At 40.0% G+C, this 16,900-nt stretch overlaps 1 protein-coding gene across 1 annotated transcript in view; it reads right to left on the bottom strand.

Annotated features, from left to right (window-relative positions):
• Window positions 1-780: 780 nt before the first annotated feature.
• Kif11 (kinesin family member 11) overlaps window positions 781-16,900 on the bottom strand; it is a 50,295-nt gene continuing 34,175 nt past the window's right edge. Inside the window, exons 14-22 of the mRNA XM_038343930.1 lie at window positions 14,629-14,801; window positions 11,762-11,887; window positions 11,527-11,685; window positions 10,091-10,197; window positions 9,272-9,551; window positions 7,635-7,857; window positions 5,158-5,303; window positions 3,920-4,036; window positions 781-1,149 (exon numbers count right to left, since the gene is read on the bottom strand). Of these exons, the coding sequence (XP_038199858.1) occupies window positions 1,018-1,149; window positions 3,920-4,036; window positions 5,158-5,303; window positions 7,635-7,857; window positions 9,272-9,551; window positions 10,091-10,197; window positions 11,527-11,685; window positions 11,762-11,887; window positions 14,629-14,801 (1,463 nt within the window). The 3' untranslated portion in view covers window positions 781-1,017. The remainder of the gene's footprint in view (window positions 1,150-3,919; window positions 4,037-5,157; window positions 5,304-7,634; window positions 7,858-9,271; window positions 9,552-10,090; window positions 10,198-11,526; window positions 11,686-11,761; window positions 11,888-14,628; window positions 14,802-16,900) is intronic.

Genomic DNA, 16,900 nt, shown 5'->3' with positions numbered 1-16,900 from the left:
GCTGCACAGTGAGTGGAAAGCCAGGCTGAGCTACACAGTGAGACTGTCTCAGGTATAAGAAGTTACATCACTTTAAGATGTCCACACTGAACTCAATGTGAGCACATTTACTCTCCGCATCCGCTCGTTCATTCCTTCTAGGTAAATGCTCTGGTTCCTCATACGGAAAGGCCCAACCTCCAGAAACAGTAGTCAGAAGGTTAAGATTTCAACTGAGTGAATGTATATACACATTTTATTATATACAAAGAATAAAGTTTTAAAAGATAGACAAAATAGAAGTTGTCGTCATACTTGGAAGTCTAAAAGGTTTTGTTATTTCTAAGACGCAGGCCTTAGAATGGGATCTCTGATGGATGGAGTCTCCACAGGACTCCTGTGATAGCAGCTGCCTCTCCAGGAGGCCGCTGGTGAACAGTGGAAGCCGTGTGCGCGTGCTGCTGAAGGAACGAGATGCTTGCATATCAAAGGAGGAACAAATCAAGTGCTGAAAGAAGGGTTCTTCCAGGGTCAGGTTTATTATTGGCAATGATTGTAGAGGTAATCACTAACATATAAGATTTCCAGGGAAGCCCTGGGTTTCTCATAACAAACCTTTCTGCAGGTCACAAATGGTTTAGTGATAGGAACAGGGAGAAGGAGCTGGGAAGACAACAAAAAAGGCAGGTTAGAGGTAAGGAAATACAGACTGAATGCAGCCCTAGCAGGACAGAAAGGGATATAGCATTCATCTATTTAAGTCCAGGCCTGGAACAACTATTTCCATATATTTGGTATTTAATAATATATAAGGAAAAAGAGCTACTTTATATAATGAGCTAGAAACACATATTCAATGTAAATCCCAAATGAAACCGAATTTACTACATACTTGAACTACAAGGGTGATAAAAAAGGACTTTCAAGTCACCTACATTTACTGTGATGTCTTGACATAGTCTATTCCACTGTAATCTGTACACAAGGTCAAACTGTGGGGTTTTGGCTTTCATTTCTTTACAAAGAAAACCTTAACCCTCAGAGATTTATTGAAGGTCGAAGTGGCAGTCTGCTTTTTGATACAGAATGCTCTGAGGTCTCTTCCACTTTAGACTTCTCCACTGGGTTAATGCCTCTGTTTTCTTTGTCTTTTCCATGTGGCTTTTTATGCTGTGGGTTTAAGAGGAAAAACAAAGTCACAATAATGTAACATTTTGTTAGATGTTGTAACATTTTATTTCCAAGTGTTATATATTACAGGCAAAAGTTTAAATTAGAAAACCACAAAAGGAAAAGGTTCCCCACAAAATATTTTTGGTGGGGCTGTTTGTTTTTGGTTTTTTTGAGACAGGGTTTCTCTGTAGATCAGTCTGTCTCTGCCTCCTGAGTGCTGGGATTAAAGACGTGCACCACCATTGCCTGGACAGCACAAATTTGAGCCAAAAAAAAAAAAAAAAAAAAAAAAAAAAAAAAAAAAAAAAACACAAGTACAGCCTTTTTTTATTTTACTAGTAATGGAAGTAGAAGGAAGCAGTTTGTTTTCCTGAGAAAAGGTTTCTCTGTGTAGCCCTAACTGTCCTGAAACTCACTCTGTAGACCAGGCTGGCCTGCCTCTGCTTCCCGAATGCTGGGATAAAGACTTGTGCTACCACCACTGGCAAGGAATACTTCTTTTTGGCATCATTTTCTAAAATGTAATTGTAAACTCTCCTTTGCGACATTGGTTCTCAACAGCAAGTGATTCTGCCCTCTAGCGGACATAGGCCAATGTACTGAGACATTTTAGGACAGTACAAACAAGTGTTCCTAGCTCTGGTGAGGACTGGCCCTGGATAAAAGTGTTCAAACTCAAGGGCCACTGGCCACAGCACGGAATTACCCAGATTAGAATGTCAACAGTGCTGCTTAGAGAGAGAAAGGTTTGTCACCATGAAGAAAAGACCATTCCACTCTAAGCGGAAAAGCTGGCAAGGGCAACTATGAAACACTTCCATTCTTCCATTTATCTTCCACTGCAAATGTGTCTCACACTAGGTGGTGGTGGCACACGCCATAATCCCAGAATTTAGGAGGCAAAGGCAGGCTGATCTCTGAGTTCGAGGCCAATCTGATCTACAAAGGGTTCCAGGACAGCCAGGGCTACACAGAGGTTTCGAAACCCTGGAGGGAGGGAGGGAGGGAGGGAGGGAGGGAGGGAGGGAGGGAGGGAGGGAGAGAGGGAGGGAGGGAGAGAGGGAGGGAGAGATTGATTCATACTATGCATTTGGGGACTCTATACCTCTGGAAGCCCCCTACTTCAGGAAAAATTAAAATGCTGCATACTCAATTATATAAATGCTAAGACAAATCACAAACCAACTTTTTATAACATTTTAGACTCTAGAGATATAACTCAATTACTTGACATGTATTAAGGCCCCGAATTCTAACCATAGCACCAAAAGAAATAAAAAGCCACAATCAATAATAAAGAATTGGGCTGTCTGTACCAATCAGTGGTATGACTGACTAGCAATACCAGACCAAAAACAAAGATTAAAAGAATAGTGGGGTGAAACTGCCTTGAGATGCATAAAGGATTTAAGGAAATGTAGCCGGAGGTGTAACGGTGCACACCTTCAGCACTCAGGAGGCAGAGGCAGGCGAATCTCTGAGATGGAGGCCAGCCTGGTCTACAGAGCAAGTTCAAGGTCAGCCAGGACTATGCAGAGAAACCCTGCCTCAAAAGAACAAATAAATAAATACAACATATATGCATTTATATATAATGTAAAAATAATATATAGCCAGGTTAGTGTTGCACGTCTTTAATTCCAGTGCTCAGGGACAGAGGCCAGCCTGGTCTACAGAGTGATATCCAGGATGACCAGGGCTATACAACACAATGAAATCCTGCAATGAAAAATCAAAACACACACTCATTTCAACTGTAATTCAATATTACATGTCTTGCATAAGGAAATTTTTACTTTATCTATGCTCATATCTTCAAAATACAGGGAAAGATGCCGAGCAGTTTTTGAGGGGAGTGAGTTTGTTTGGAGACAGGGTCTCACTGTGTGATCCTGGCTGGCCTTGGGCTCAGAGATAACTGTTTTTGTTTCCCAAGTGCTATGATCAAAGGTGTGTGACACCTCACCTGTACCAGGCAGTTTTGAATGGCTCATCTCTAACTATAAGAGGTGCATGATGTCATACATCTGTAACCCCAGCACATGGAAAGCTACAGCCAAGGATGCTACATTCTAGGCTAGCTATTCTACAGAGAGACTGTTTCAAAAGCAAACAAGGTGGTGGACATAGGATCTGTCACAGAATTTAATTGTACAGCACCAGAAAGGCTTGGGAAACCTAGGGGACTAATTAATAAAAGAAGAGCCTCCTGTGGGCAGGATAAACCACTAATACAATTTATAGTCCCAAACGTTTAAATCCTTTAACCTTCAAAGTGTAATGGACAGAGATGGATACCAGGACCTACTGGGTCAAGGTACAGTAAGAGAAATAACTGCTCTACAGTAAGAGGCAGAAATGAGATAAAAATAACAGCCAAAGATTACTTGCTGACATCTCTATAGCTTCATCTATTGAAGTTAAATTTTACCTTTATGTATTCTCTAGAAGATTCCTTCATCAATATCAGTCTGTGTACACAATTTAAATAAAAATTATCAAGCCATTTGAAGGGAATGACTAAATTTTTTTGTTGTTGTGCTAACAAGAATATTGGTTTTGTTACTGCTTTATGTTTTGCTTTTAAAGACAGGTCTTGCTTTATTAGCCTAGGCTAGCTCCTCCTTAGCCTCACAAGTGTGGGGACGTCAGGTGTATATCATCATGCTTGGCTAAGCTAGGCATAATCCCTTTATACTAAATAGGAAAACCATGTGAGGGACAGCAGATGAGGAAGGAAGGGTGCATGAAACACATTATCAAATACCTGGAAAAATGGAACACCACCAGTTACAGAGGAACCCACACTGGTATGTACAAATGTCTCTTGACTTAAAAGTTCTTCAGTACATTGTTCCAGAACCTCCTCCTCTTCATCCATGTCCTAAAATAAGAAGCTGGATGAGTGGGCAATTCCATGGCTCTGGATCATCACACAGAGTAGGATACGACTGGGATGTGCTTTATACCCAGCACTCAGAAGGCAGAGGCAGGAGGATTGCTGCAAATTTGAGGCAGCTGGTCTGCATAGCAAGTTCCAGGACAACCAGGGAAAGCCAAAAATCATCATGTAAGCCAAGCGGTGGTGGCTTTAATCCTGGCATGTAAAGGCAGGTGGATCTACAAAGAGTTCCAGGACAGCCAGGGCTACACAGAGAAGCCCGGTCTCAAAAATACGAAATACCATAAAGGCAATTTTCTTCTTTAAGTGATTTTATATGCATTATATAGAAGTTGAACATTAATAAATAGCAAAAAAATCTATAAAATATAATGTATTAGCTTGTACTTAATCTCTACTTTCTTAACTTTTCTATACTTGCTATTAACTGTAGAACACAAATTTTAAGTTTGATTGCCTTGCTTCTAATTGCAGCTTCATTTTTGTAACCTGAGACAAAAGAATTCTGTTTATTCATTCAAAAGATGTACTACAGTGGTACCCTCCCACAGGGTTATTAAAAGGGTTGAGTTAGCATACATGTAAAGAACTTAAAACAGTGCCTGGAATGCAATCGTTGCTTAAATGCTGGCTTAGAAATTATCTACTAGCCTAAAAAAAAAAATCAAAATTAATAAGATTAAAAGAAAGGCTTAAAAGCCAGCAATTCTCACAGAAAACAGCATAGGACTGAAGAACAAAAAGACACATTCATTACATGAAATCCACCACATCAAAAGTTTACAGGGGCAAGGGTGATGACTCAGAGGGTCAAGCATTTGTTGTTCAAATGTAAGGATCAGATTTGGATCCCTAGCCCCCACCTATCATCTTATGGGCGTGGCAGCCCACCTGTAATCCCAGCACTTAGGAAAGTTGGTAACTAGCAGCTCTGGGTTCAAGTGAGAAATCCTACCTCAATATAGTCAATTAAGGAAGGCACCCAAAGTCAACCTCCCACCTCCATACAGATACACACATGCTGTATACACACCCCCATGCACATGTGTGCACCCACGTGTAAGATTTATGGGAAAGTTCTAAAATTATGTTTTAAATTTTACCTGACTGGTCTCTTTGCCATTTTCTGAGCAGTTCAGCATTAATAGGTTGCACTGTTTCTTTTGCAGCTGATCAAAGAGCTGTTCCCGTGGTTCAGTTCTCACCAGTGTTGATGGATATAAGTAATTTTTCCTCTCTGGTGTCATACCTTTATAGTAGACATTAGAAAAGCAAGGGAAAATTATATGAAATATAACTTTTTAAATTATGTTAAAAGGTATACTTTTATGTCTTCCAAAAACAAAAATGATTTCAATATATCTTTTTTTATCTACCAGGCACAAACTGGTTGAAGCTAGTTACATTTTTTCACATAGTAATATTATTTTTGGGAGGGGGGTATCTCTGTGAAGCTTTGGAGCCTGTCCTGGAACTTGCTTTGTAGATTAGGCTGACCTCGAACTCAGAGATACACCTGTTTCTACCTCCCAAGTGCTGGGATTAAAGGAGTGCACCACCACCGCCTAAGGTTTATTTTTTGTTTGTTTGGTTTGTTTAAAAAAAAGATTGGTTTTCTTCTACTTCTAGGGCTTTATTTAAGTCAAGTCTCTGCTAGAAAGTCATTTCTTTTTCCTTTTTAATCTTATTTATTTATATTTTATGTATGAGTGTTCTGCATGTATGCCTGCCTGTCAGAAGAGGGCATCAGATCCTGTTATAGAGGGTTGTGAGCCACCATGTGGTGTTGGGAATTAACTCAGGTCCTCTGGAAGAGCAGCAGTGCTCTAAAATGCTGAGCCATCTCTCTAGCCCCATAATTGAAGATGGAGTCTGCTTTTTCGTTTCCCAGCCACTCAATGATCTTTAGTAGATCTGACAATTCGTAAAAGTCATCTTACCTCCAAAACTATGAAGTTTCCATTTCTAAGAATGTACAAACATGTATTAGGCTTAAAAATGAATTTGGGGTATTCTGAGAAATGGTGGTGTTACTGGAATTAAAAGTTTTACAATGTGATCACTTTGGAAGAAGTAACCATCTCTCTGTAACTCTGCTGTAGTGCCTGAACGCAGTTACATTTCCTTATACGGGAGTTGCCTTTTCAATTAACAGTCATTTTCATTGTTAACAATAAATCTGAAAGGTTGGCAAAACTAAATAAACCAACGTTCTTTTAGCACAAACTCTTTAAAAAAAGGTTTTAAGATGTAATTTATATGCCCCAAAAATCATTCAAAAAAGTGTACAATTCAATGACTTTACAATCCAATGAAGAACCAACTATTAATCTTTGTAAATCAGCTTATCAATCATGATATTTACCAATCTTTGCCATTTCTGATCTCTAAAAATGGTGATTTCTTTTTTTTGTGGGGGGGAGAGTGGAGAGTGTTTGGGTTTTTTTTTTTTTTTTTTTTTTTTTTTTCCAAAAACAGGGCTTCTCTGTGTAGCTCTGGCTATTTTGGAACTCACTCTGTAGACCAGTCTAGCATCAAACTCAGAACTCGACTTGCTTCTGCCTACCAAGTGCCAGGATTAGAGGTGTGTGCCACCACTGCCTGTCTTTAAAGTGGTGATTTCTAAATGATGCCAGTCAATGAGACAGACAAATTAGACGAACACGGACAGAGTGTGCTTCATGGTGAACTTTGTATTCAACAACTTAGCTTTTACAGCCATCTAGCATTTTGGGCATTAAAACATATTTTAGACACAGTGTTGACTAAATAGTTGGGCAATTTTACTTGTTTTTTTAAAATGCTTTTTGATTTTGGTTTTGTGTTTTGAAACAGGAGCTCATGTAGCCCAGGCTACCCAAAGATGATCATGAACTCCAACAGTCCTGCTTACACCTCCTGAGGACTGTTATTACAAGTGTGTGCCACCACACCCAACATCTTTATTTTTTTCTCTTTCATCAGGAGCCCAGGGTGGTCATTAAGTAACAGTTTTCTTTCCTCAGTTTCCTGAGGAAACTAGATTGTAAAATGCCATAAACATTCAGACAACTGGCTTTGTTTATATGCATGCTTTTAAACCACACCAGGCTTAAAAAATGACTGTTCTTAACAAAGCCAATTGTCTAAATGTTTATGAAATTTTCTATTGTGCCCAAATTTCTAGGAATATACCACCAACAAGAAACAGCTAAGACTGAATTAAATTATCTAGGTGTTCTAAATTTTCTCTATTTAAATTTATTACAGAGAGATGGTAAATTCTTATCAGACAAAGGCAGGGCTCACTTTCAAACAGTATCTAATACTGTATACAGCTGGATTTAATTTCAAAAACTTTAGCAATTCTAAAATACCCACTGGGATAAAAGAGAGGTGGCTCAGTGATTAAGAGCAGACATCACTTTTCCAGAGGCCCAGAGTCAGTTCCCAGCACCTCCCTGGGCAGCTCATACCAACCTCTACTTCCAGCTGCAGAGAGATCCCTTTACCTGGCTCCAGAGGCACGGCGCTCAAGTGCGTGTCCATCTACTCCTCCCCATATAAGTAAAATAAACCCTAAAAAGTTAAAATAAGATACCTGTTGGGATATCAAGTTTCAGATCCTGTTGCAGAAAGCAATTAAGCTTTGTCAAACCAGTTTTTATAGCTTCATCAAGCTCTAGACTTCCTGCATTGAATTTCTCATCATCAGAAGTTATCTGCTCAACAAAGGAGATGTGCTGATTCTCAATAGCAGCTGTGTGTCCACTTTGTTTTTCAGTGATCTCTGAACGTGAAGCCTCACAGCATCCATTTACAAACTGTAAATGAAACAAACAAGCTTTCACTACTAAAGTTGGAAGCAAGTTGGCCCATGTACCATTTTTAATTACCTTGAAATATTCTATAATACGTTTTAAAAACACATATCACAGTAGAGAGGAGGGCAATTAGCCATATATTCACTGCCAAAGGGGATGCTGAGGCTTGAAGCACTCTGACTTGCTAGGCCATCTCTCCCACTACTCATTCTTAACATTATTCCAGTATACAGATGTAAGAAGGCCTGGCTTAAGGAAATTAGACTGAAGGCTAAGTCTTAAGTCTGCTTGCTCTGTAATTTAATTCTTTGGATTTTTTTTTAACTTAAAAACTTTTCTTTTTTAAAGAAACCAGGCCTTAAGCTGGGCAAGGTGATGCACACCTTTACCCATAGCACAAGGAGGTGGAAGAGGGTCATCCTGGGCTAAATAATGAGTTCAAAGACAGAATAGGGGAGGAGAAGAAAAGAGAGGAAAGGGATTGGGCGGGAGGCAGGGAAAGGGTGAAACTAGGTCTTTACTCCATGTCTCGAGTTCTGGATTTGATCACCCATCTCTATTCCAGGTTTTCTTTGTTTATATTCTTTCTAGGACAGAGTCTTAAGACTATGGCACAGACTGGACTCATTCAAACTCAGAATCCCCCTGGCCTCTGGCTCTCAAGTGATGGTATCACAGGTGTATACCACCATGGACAGCTTCTATGCAGCCTCAGTTTGATTCCAGAAACTTAAGTAAAAGTGGAAGGAACTGTATCTCTGATCTCCACTATGTGCCATGGCATGCATGCCTGCACACAAACACAATAATAATCATTTTAAGGGGTAAAGAGATGCTTAGTAGTTAAGATCACTTGCCTATGCTCAGGACTCCTCAGGACTGCCTGTGACTCCAACAACGCCAGGGCATCAGATGCTTTCTTTTGACACACACACACACCAAATAAAGCTTTTGAACACACATCAAATAAAAGAAAACTTTTTGTTTGTTTCTTTTGTTTTTTTCCAGATAGGGTTTCTCTATGTAACAGCCCCAGCTGTAGACCAGGCTGGCCTTGAACTCACAGAGATCCTCCTGCCTCTGCTTCCCAAGTGCTGGGATTAAAGGCTTGCACCACCTATGTTCAACTCACGTAATGCTTTATTTTTATTTATTTATTTATTTATTTATTTATTTATTTAGGTTTTTTTGAGACAGGGTTTCCCTGTAGTTTCTAGAGCCTGTCCTGGAACTAGCTCTTGTAGACCAGGTTGGCCTCGAACTCAGAGATCCACCTATGTCTGCCTCCCGAGTGCTGGGATTAAAGGCGTGTGCCACCACCGCCCGGCTCACGTAATGTTTTAAAATAGATTCTAAGTCAAGAATATTTTCATTTCTGATTATATCTATTCTAGTCCCGGCACAGACATATTACCTCCATTAAGTTCTGAAGTTCCTCTTTCCTCTTCCTTAAGCAGGATGCCCACTGTTCAGAAAATCCAACTGTGCTTGTGTTCAAAGCTTCACATCTCTGTGTGGTCTCCTGAGATACAGTTTCCAGGTTGCTGTTGAGTGAATCGCAGTGCTGTATAGATTCTTCAACCAACTGTGTGCCTTCTTGACCAAAATGTCTGAGTTCTTGTAATAATACATCAGAATCAGCCATTAGTTTTTTACTTTGGACTGTTGTCTTGTTGATTATATCTGCAGACTTCCTATAGAAAAACAAAAACAAAACAGAATAACCCTAAGTTCAAGAGCAGCCTAGTCTACAAGTCACAGTCCAGAGCAATGGAGCTACAGAGTAAGACTCTCAAAAACCAACACTAAAACAAGACAAAACCCCCAGGCTATCTGAAATTGATCATCACTTACGAGAGTCAGGATAACCACAGTTGAAAGAGAAAGGCAATCAACAGATGCCAAGAACAAGAACACTTTAGAGTTATCTGGCAAACTTATAGGAGTCATCGTGAAAATGTCTCAAAAAGCAGTCAAAAGCCTTGCGCCTGTGATTTCAGCACTTTGGAAGGTGAGCCACCCTGAGCTACAGTGAGGTTCTGTCTCAAGAACGGGAGGGTTGAGAGGAAGTAACACATTTACACACACACACACACACACAAATAATATGTCAACAAATCACTAATTCACTGGTAAGCAAACAAAAATTGTTTGTACAATTTGAAGTTTTTCTTCCTTTTGAAATTCATCCCAGGCTTACAGAAACCTTCAACAGAAATTAAAAGTATCTTACTGCTCTGTATTTTCCTGAATTCTGCTCAGTGGTTTCTGGATGTCTTCACACTTCTTCTCCAAAGCACAGAATCTCTCTGTCCAAATATTAATTAACTGAGAAAGTTCCTGTAAGGAAGATTGAGGGAGGAAAAGATTTAAAATGGCAATATTTAAATGCTGACTTTCAGAATATGAATGATGACAGGTTAGAATTTAGAACTTGGTTTTTGAGATGGGGTCTCATAATGAACTCAGCCACTGCATGCTGGGATTACAAATGCATGACACAACGCTCAGCTGAACTACATCAATTCTTTTTGTCCTTGTTATTGGTTTCTGGAGACCAGGTTTCTGTGTAGCCCTGGATGTCCCGGAGCTCACTCTGTAGACCAGGCTGGCCTCCAACTCAGAGATTCTCCTGCCTCTGCCTTACCAGTGCTGGGATTAAAGGCATGCTCTACCACCACCTGGCTGAGCTATATAAATTCTTGACAAAGAAAAAAATTTTTTTTTCTTTTTCAAGACAGAGTTTCTCTGTGAAGCTCTGGTTGTCCTGGAACTAGCTCTATAGTCCAGGGTGGCCATGAACTCACAAGAGATCAACCTGCCTCTGCCTCCCAAGTGCTGGGATTATAGGTGTGCACCATTATCTTGGTATTCTGTCTGCATGTATGCCTGCAGGCCAGAAGAGGGCACCAGATCTCATTACAGATGGTTGTGAGCCACCATGTGGTTGCTGGGAACTGAACTCAGGACCTTCAGAAGGGCAGGCAGTGCGTTTAACCACTGAGCCATCTCTCCAGCCCTGACAAAACATTTTTAATTTCTCCTCTCACACACAAAGGAGAGCCCTGAAAGGAGTATTAAAGGAACATTTTAGGACTTGAAAAAAAATTTTTTAAAAAAGAGTAAAGAATTAACAATTTTTTTAGCTTAATAACCAAAGAGTGTGATTCTGTTGCAATCGGCTCATTTCCCAAAGCTTTATTATCATCCATTATGACTAAGAATAACAGATGCTGGAGCTTGGCATGGTGGAACACACCATAATCAAAGAAGTCAGGAAGCAGAGGTAGGATGAGCAATGATACAGCAATGAGAGAAGTCAGGGCTTAGTTTATCAGAGGGAGTAACTATCCATGCCACTCTAGAAAGAACTTGCAACATTTTCAGTTAAAATGCTACAGCAACCTTGCTCTATGGGCCTGTTTTCCATCCCTTTCTTCTTGCTGGGAAAAGGCCATCTCGTCTGTCACAATGTTGTTAAGAACAGAGTTCCAGATGCAACAAATTCTCAAATATTAGCTGATCTAAAGAAGTATTCTCAGTTACTTCACACAAATCTCCACCAGAAACGACCTCAGGTTTCCACAGCAGTTTTGCAGCGTTCAAACCACGTGACACAGATTATGAATGAAGTCTATCGGGCCACTAAAGACATCAACTAAGTGATACCTGCGAATGGGTTTCCTTTATTATCCTCAGGTCTTCATTTAGGTTCCCACAAAGCTTCTGTGATTCAACCAAGGAAGAAACTGTATGTTCTTGGAGTTCATGTAGATTATTGCACAATATGCTGAGAAAACTGTCTATTTCTCTTTTTTGATCTTCTATCTTTAAAGAGAAAAAATATTAGTTTCTTTTTTTGGCAACCTATCAAATATGAGGTATTAAGAAAATAACATTGTACCTTTTCAGCCATTGTCAACGCACTCCTGAAAATATGCTGCAGTTCCCTGTTGGTATTCAAGATGGAAACCACACCAGGGGCTAAGATGGTCTTCAGGGAAGCGAGAAGGTCAGTCACAAGTTCATTCTGTTTTTAAAAACAAATGCATCTTTAAAAATGTTTTCATTTCCATTAACTTGGCCGATATATATCAGATACTTAGCAAACAAACACCAACATTCCCAATTCTTAATAACCTAAGGTGAAATAATTGAATGTCTAGGATTTATATCCTGCCTAAAACACGTGGTCCTGCTCCACTAACTAAAACAGTGTTCACTAAGTGTAGTAAATGTTGAATTAATTTCCTATTCTGTGTTTGTTGGGTCTCTCGTAGACAAGCTGACCTCAAACTCACTTGTAGCCGAGGATGCTCTTGAATTCCTGTTCCTCCTGCCTCCACACTACCAGGATCACAGGTATGTACCATGATGCCTGCCTCCTATAGTCAATTTAATGATCTAAGATAAAGTTTAGAAGAGGAGAAAAATGACGGTAAAGTGTTAAGATTCCAGCACTCCTGTTTGATCCCCACCATGGAGGAAAAATCTATAAATACATTTAAACATAATGAATTTTAAACAGCTTTAAGTCATTAATCAAAAAAGCTAAGCCAAAAAGTCATTAAGAGTAGGTCTTAGGGGGTTGGGAAGATTGCTGCTTTTGCAGAGGAGCAGCACCCACTTTAGATGGCTCACAACTGTCTGTGACTATGGCTCCATGGAATCTAGTGCTCTCTTCTGACTCCACAGGTACCTGCATCCACGTGCATACACCCTCCCACCCCCACATACACAACAACAAAACAGTAGGCTTTGGAGAAAGACACTATAGCTCATGCCTGAGACAATGACATTCAAGAGGTAAAAGCAGGATGATTAGCTTGATCCCTAAAGCAGCCTGGACTAAAGAGTGAGTTCTAGGTCCACCCCAGATACAAAGTAAGACCCTATTTCAAAACACCAGGGGAGGCAGGAGAGCAAGCTATTAAGCTAGAAGTATTTAACTATGAAGATCTCGAGCCCTAGAGCCTATTGCATTGGAACTTGTGTGTTTATGTTCTTGAAGAGGAACATGTGAAATTGAGAATATAAAAAATCCTTTCACTAGGAAAAGGGCAATAAATAAATACAAGATCTAAGAAGAAATGAGTTAGTAATGCCGCAGTGAAGTGCTTGTGGTGAAGCACCAGGCCCAGAGTTTAGCCCCCAGAGTCCACATTACCAAAACAAACAAGCTGAGTATAGCACGGAGGAAAGCAGACACCCAAATTTCATCTGCAGAACCCATGTAAAGGTTGAAGGAGAGACTCGTTATCCCAACTGTCATGTGCACACATGGCAACATACACACCATACCCACGATAATAACAAATCAAATCTTTTTTTAAAAAAAAAAAAGCACCTTAAGAGAGGTATCTTAAGTTCTGTTCAGGTCTCCTTCCTTATCCATTCATACATACACGTACACGTACACGCACACGCGCACACACACACACACACACAAAACAAAAAGGGAAAAACAAATGAGAGAAATGAGTAAAGTAGTAAAAAGAAAACAGGCTATTTGGTTTTTGAAAGCAAACAAACTTCAACCAATTCTGTGAGAACAGTGCTCATCTCTTCCTTTGATTCAAGCAGCACTCCCTCCCCATTTGTTTGGTTTTGTTTGAGACGGTCTCACTATGTAGCGCTGGCTGTCCAGGAACTCTCTATGTAGACCAGGCTGACCTCAAACTCAGAGATCTGCCTTCCTCTGCCTCCCGAGTGCTGGGATTAAAAGTGGGCACTGTCCAGCCACTGTCCAGCTATGGTGACTTTTTGGCTTTGGTTTTAACACAGGATCTCATAACTCAGACTGGGATGGCAATCTCTATACAGCCTACACTAGCCTCAAATTCATGGTCCTCCTGCCTCAACCTCCCAAGTGCTGGAATTACTGCTGTAAATGCCATTATACCTGGCAGTATGATTAACTATGGAACCATAGAGAAAAACTTTTAGAGTAAGGCCTAGTAGGGCTTAGTCATGTAGATCTAATGCAAAGAATCATTATTATACGATCCTAGATTCTACTTGTTTTTTTCTAAATTGCTATTACATTTCATCTCTTATTCCTGTTACTAGCACACATTATTTAAGTTTTACAATAGCTGCCCATGAACAAGCAGTACAGCTCAATGGGTAACGCACTACAGTGCAAGCCTGATTGACTGATTACCTCTGCTTGACCCAGAACCCACAGTGGACGCACTTTGAAATTTTGTCCTGGAGCTCACACGTGTAGCATGCACCCTCGCTCCAGTCCACAAACCCACACTCATGAAATAAAAAGAAAATGGGCTACTTATGTTTGGTCATTTGTGCTAAATAAGAAACCTGCTATCCCCTGTTGGGTTAACTAGCTCTAGCTCTGGTGAAGAGGCCAGATAACAGATCTCAAATCTCCTGAATCCACCTGGGCTGCTCTTTGTGACAAGAAGGCTTATCAATAACTGCTGCTCTTGTGTTTGTGCAGGTCTCACGTAGCTCTGAACTCACTAAGAACCAAGGGTGGCTCTGAACTCCTGATCCGATCCTTCTGCCTCCACCTTTCAAACGCTAAAATTACAAGCATGTGAATGATAATGGCTTAATTATTCCTAGTCTCAGCTACACCAAGGGAGTGGAAATACTTTCAAAGTTTAGTCACATCTGGTGGCAAACAAGTCTTTCCATGAGGGGGAAACAAAAGGTTCCTAACTGTTTCTGGCAAAGCTTAAGCTAAGAGCAGCTAATGCCATTTCTGATGGCCAGTCACGCTTTGAAAACATTAACAGATTTACTAACAATCAATCCTTGCAGCACAGTTTTACTTTGTGCTGCTAAAGACTGCTCCTCCAATATCCTATCCGAGATCTGGGAGACTCGAGCCGACACGTTTTGTGGAATAGACATGAGAGATCCGAGTGCTGTCGTGGTAATGGTGTCTAATGCAGAGACACTGGAAGACATCAGATTACCTAAAAGAGAGAGAGATGTGAACTTTAGCATACATATATTTAAATGCAGTTAAGATCACTTTCAATAAGTTAAAATCTTTATGGAATTTCCAATAACTACATTAAAGAATTATCTTACTAAATAATAAGATTTAAATATGGTGGGTAGTGGTGGCACACGTCTTTAATTCCAGCACTCAGGAGGCAGAAGCAGGTGGATCTCTGTGAGTTCAAGGCTAGCCTGGTTTACAAGTTCCAGAACAGTCAGCATTACACAAAGAAACACTGTCCCAAAAATAGAAAGAGAGAGAGAGAGAGAGAGAGAGAGAGAGAGAGAGAGAGAGAGAGAAGAGAAGAGAAGAGAAGAGAAGAGAAGAGAAGAGAAGAGAAGAGAAGAGAAGAGAAGAAAAAGAATTAGAAAATTCTTAAAATTAGTACCTAAACTGGGTGGTGGTGGCACACACCTTTAATCCCAGCACTCGGGAGGCAGGGGCAGGTGGATCTCTGTGAGTTCAAGGCCAGTCTGGTCAACTTCCAGGACAGGCTCCTGTCTCAAGATAGATGATAGATAGATAGATAGATAGATAGATAGATAGATAGATAGATAGATGATAGATGACAGACAGACAGACAGACAGATAGACAGATAGATAGATAGATAGATAGATAGATAGATAGATAAAATTAGTGCCTAAAATATGCAGTTTTATAGTAGAGAGGAATTTATGAAAAAGAGAAAACTACACCTTATTAGGGTAAAACTCACTTATAATCCCAGCACTTTAGAGGTCGAGACAGAAGGGTCAGGCTCAGTTAACTAGTTCAAGGTCACCCTCAGCTACTCGGTAAACTGGAGGTTAAACTGGGTTACATGATACCTATCTCAAAAGACAGCATAAAAAACAATGCGCACATACATGTTCTGACAATACAGCAAATCTTTAAGATATGTCTTTCCACAGGAAAAATGTTACAAAATAATTTATTCAAAGGAAATATCTAGGAAAGGGACTGGGTAAGCACCGGCCACCAAGCCTAATGACTAGAGTGCAATCCCTGGGGTCCACATGAGAGGAGAGAAAAGGAATCCTCCTCTGACCTCCGAGTGCACATGTGCGCACGCATACTAAACAAAAAAAAAATCAATTTTTAAAATTATTATTTTTTTTGTATTTATGTCTGTGCACTAAGATGCAAGAAGAGAATGTCAGATCCCTTGGAACTGGAGTTAAAGGAGGTTGTGAGCTGCCATGTGGGTGCTGGGAATTAAGCTACTCTTTCCAGCTACAATTTACAATTTTTTTAAAAATAAGAACACGTTTAGGAAGGGATCCAAGAAATTAAATAGTAATACTTCAAAGAAATTAGTCGGATTCAGTAATAAAGATAAATTTTATTTCTAATGATAATATGCTAATTTGGTAAATTTTAACTTATAGACGATAGTCTAAAATCAACAACAAACCTCTAAAATTTGTTGTAAAAAAAAAAAGCAAAACCATTAATCTCTTGCCTAAACAGCTAACATACTCAATGGGACAGGTACCAGTGACACTGTCACCTAAGTTATCTGTTTTTGTTTAAAATAGTATTGAATTGTTTGAGATGTGTTTGTTAGCTCATACCTGTAACCCTAGTACTCAAGATGAGGCAGGAGGATCACCAAATCAAAGCCAGCTACAAAGTGAGACGTGAGTTTAAGTTCAACTTGGTTAACTTGGTGAGACCCTGTCTCAAGATAGATAAACAGATTTAAAAAAAAAAAAAAGCAGTGGTCTCCAGGTTTCGTGTGGTCTCCCCTTCTCTATCTTTCCCTCGTTGCCTCGCCATGCTTTCCCGGTGCCATCCGGGAGCACTATATTAAACATGGGCACCTTCATTTGGTTTAATTTGGTCTGATTGGAATTTTTTGCATTTTTTCTTTGTCAAGAATTTATATAGTTCATCCAGATGGTGGTAGAGCATGCCTTTAATCCCAGCACTGGTTAAGGCAGAGGCAGGAGGGTCTCTGAGTTGGAGGCCAGCCTGATCTACACAGTGATCAGACTGAGAGATGCCACCTCCCATAGCATCCTATAGCTCCTCCAAGAAGATACATGGTTGCAAAAGATCTTTCACCT

The sequence above is a fragment of the Arvicola amphibius genome, chromosome 1 (genome assembly GCF_903992535.2).
Source record: "Arvicola amphibius chromosome 1, mArvAmp1.2, whole genome shotgun sequence".
Classification (NCBI taxonomy): Eukaryota; Metazoa; Chordata; class Mammalia; order Rodentia; family Cricetidae; genus Arvicola; species Arvicola amphibius.
Note: the sequence above shows the minus strand (reverse complement) of the source record. Positions and strands in the feature narration are given on the sequence as shown.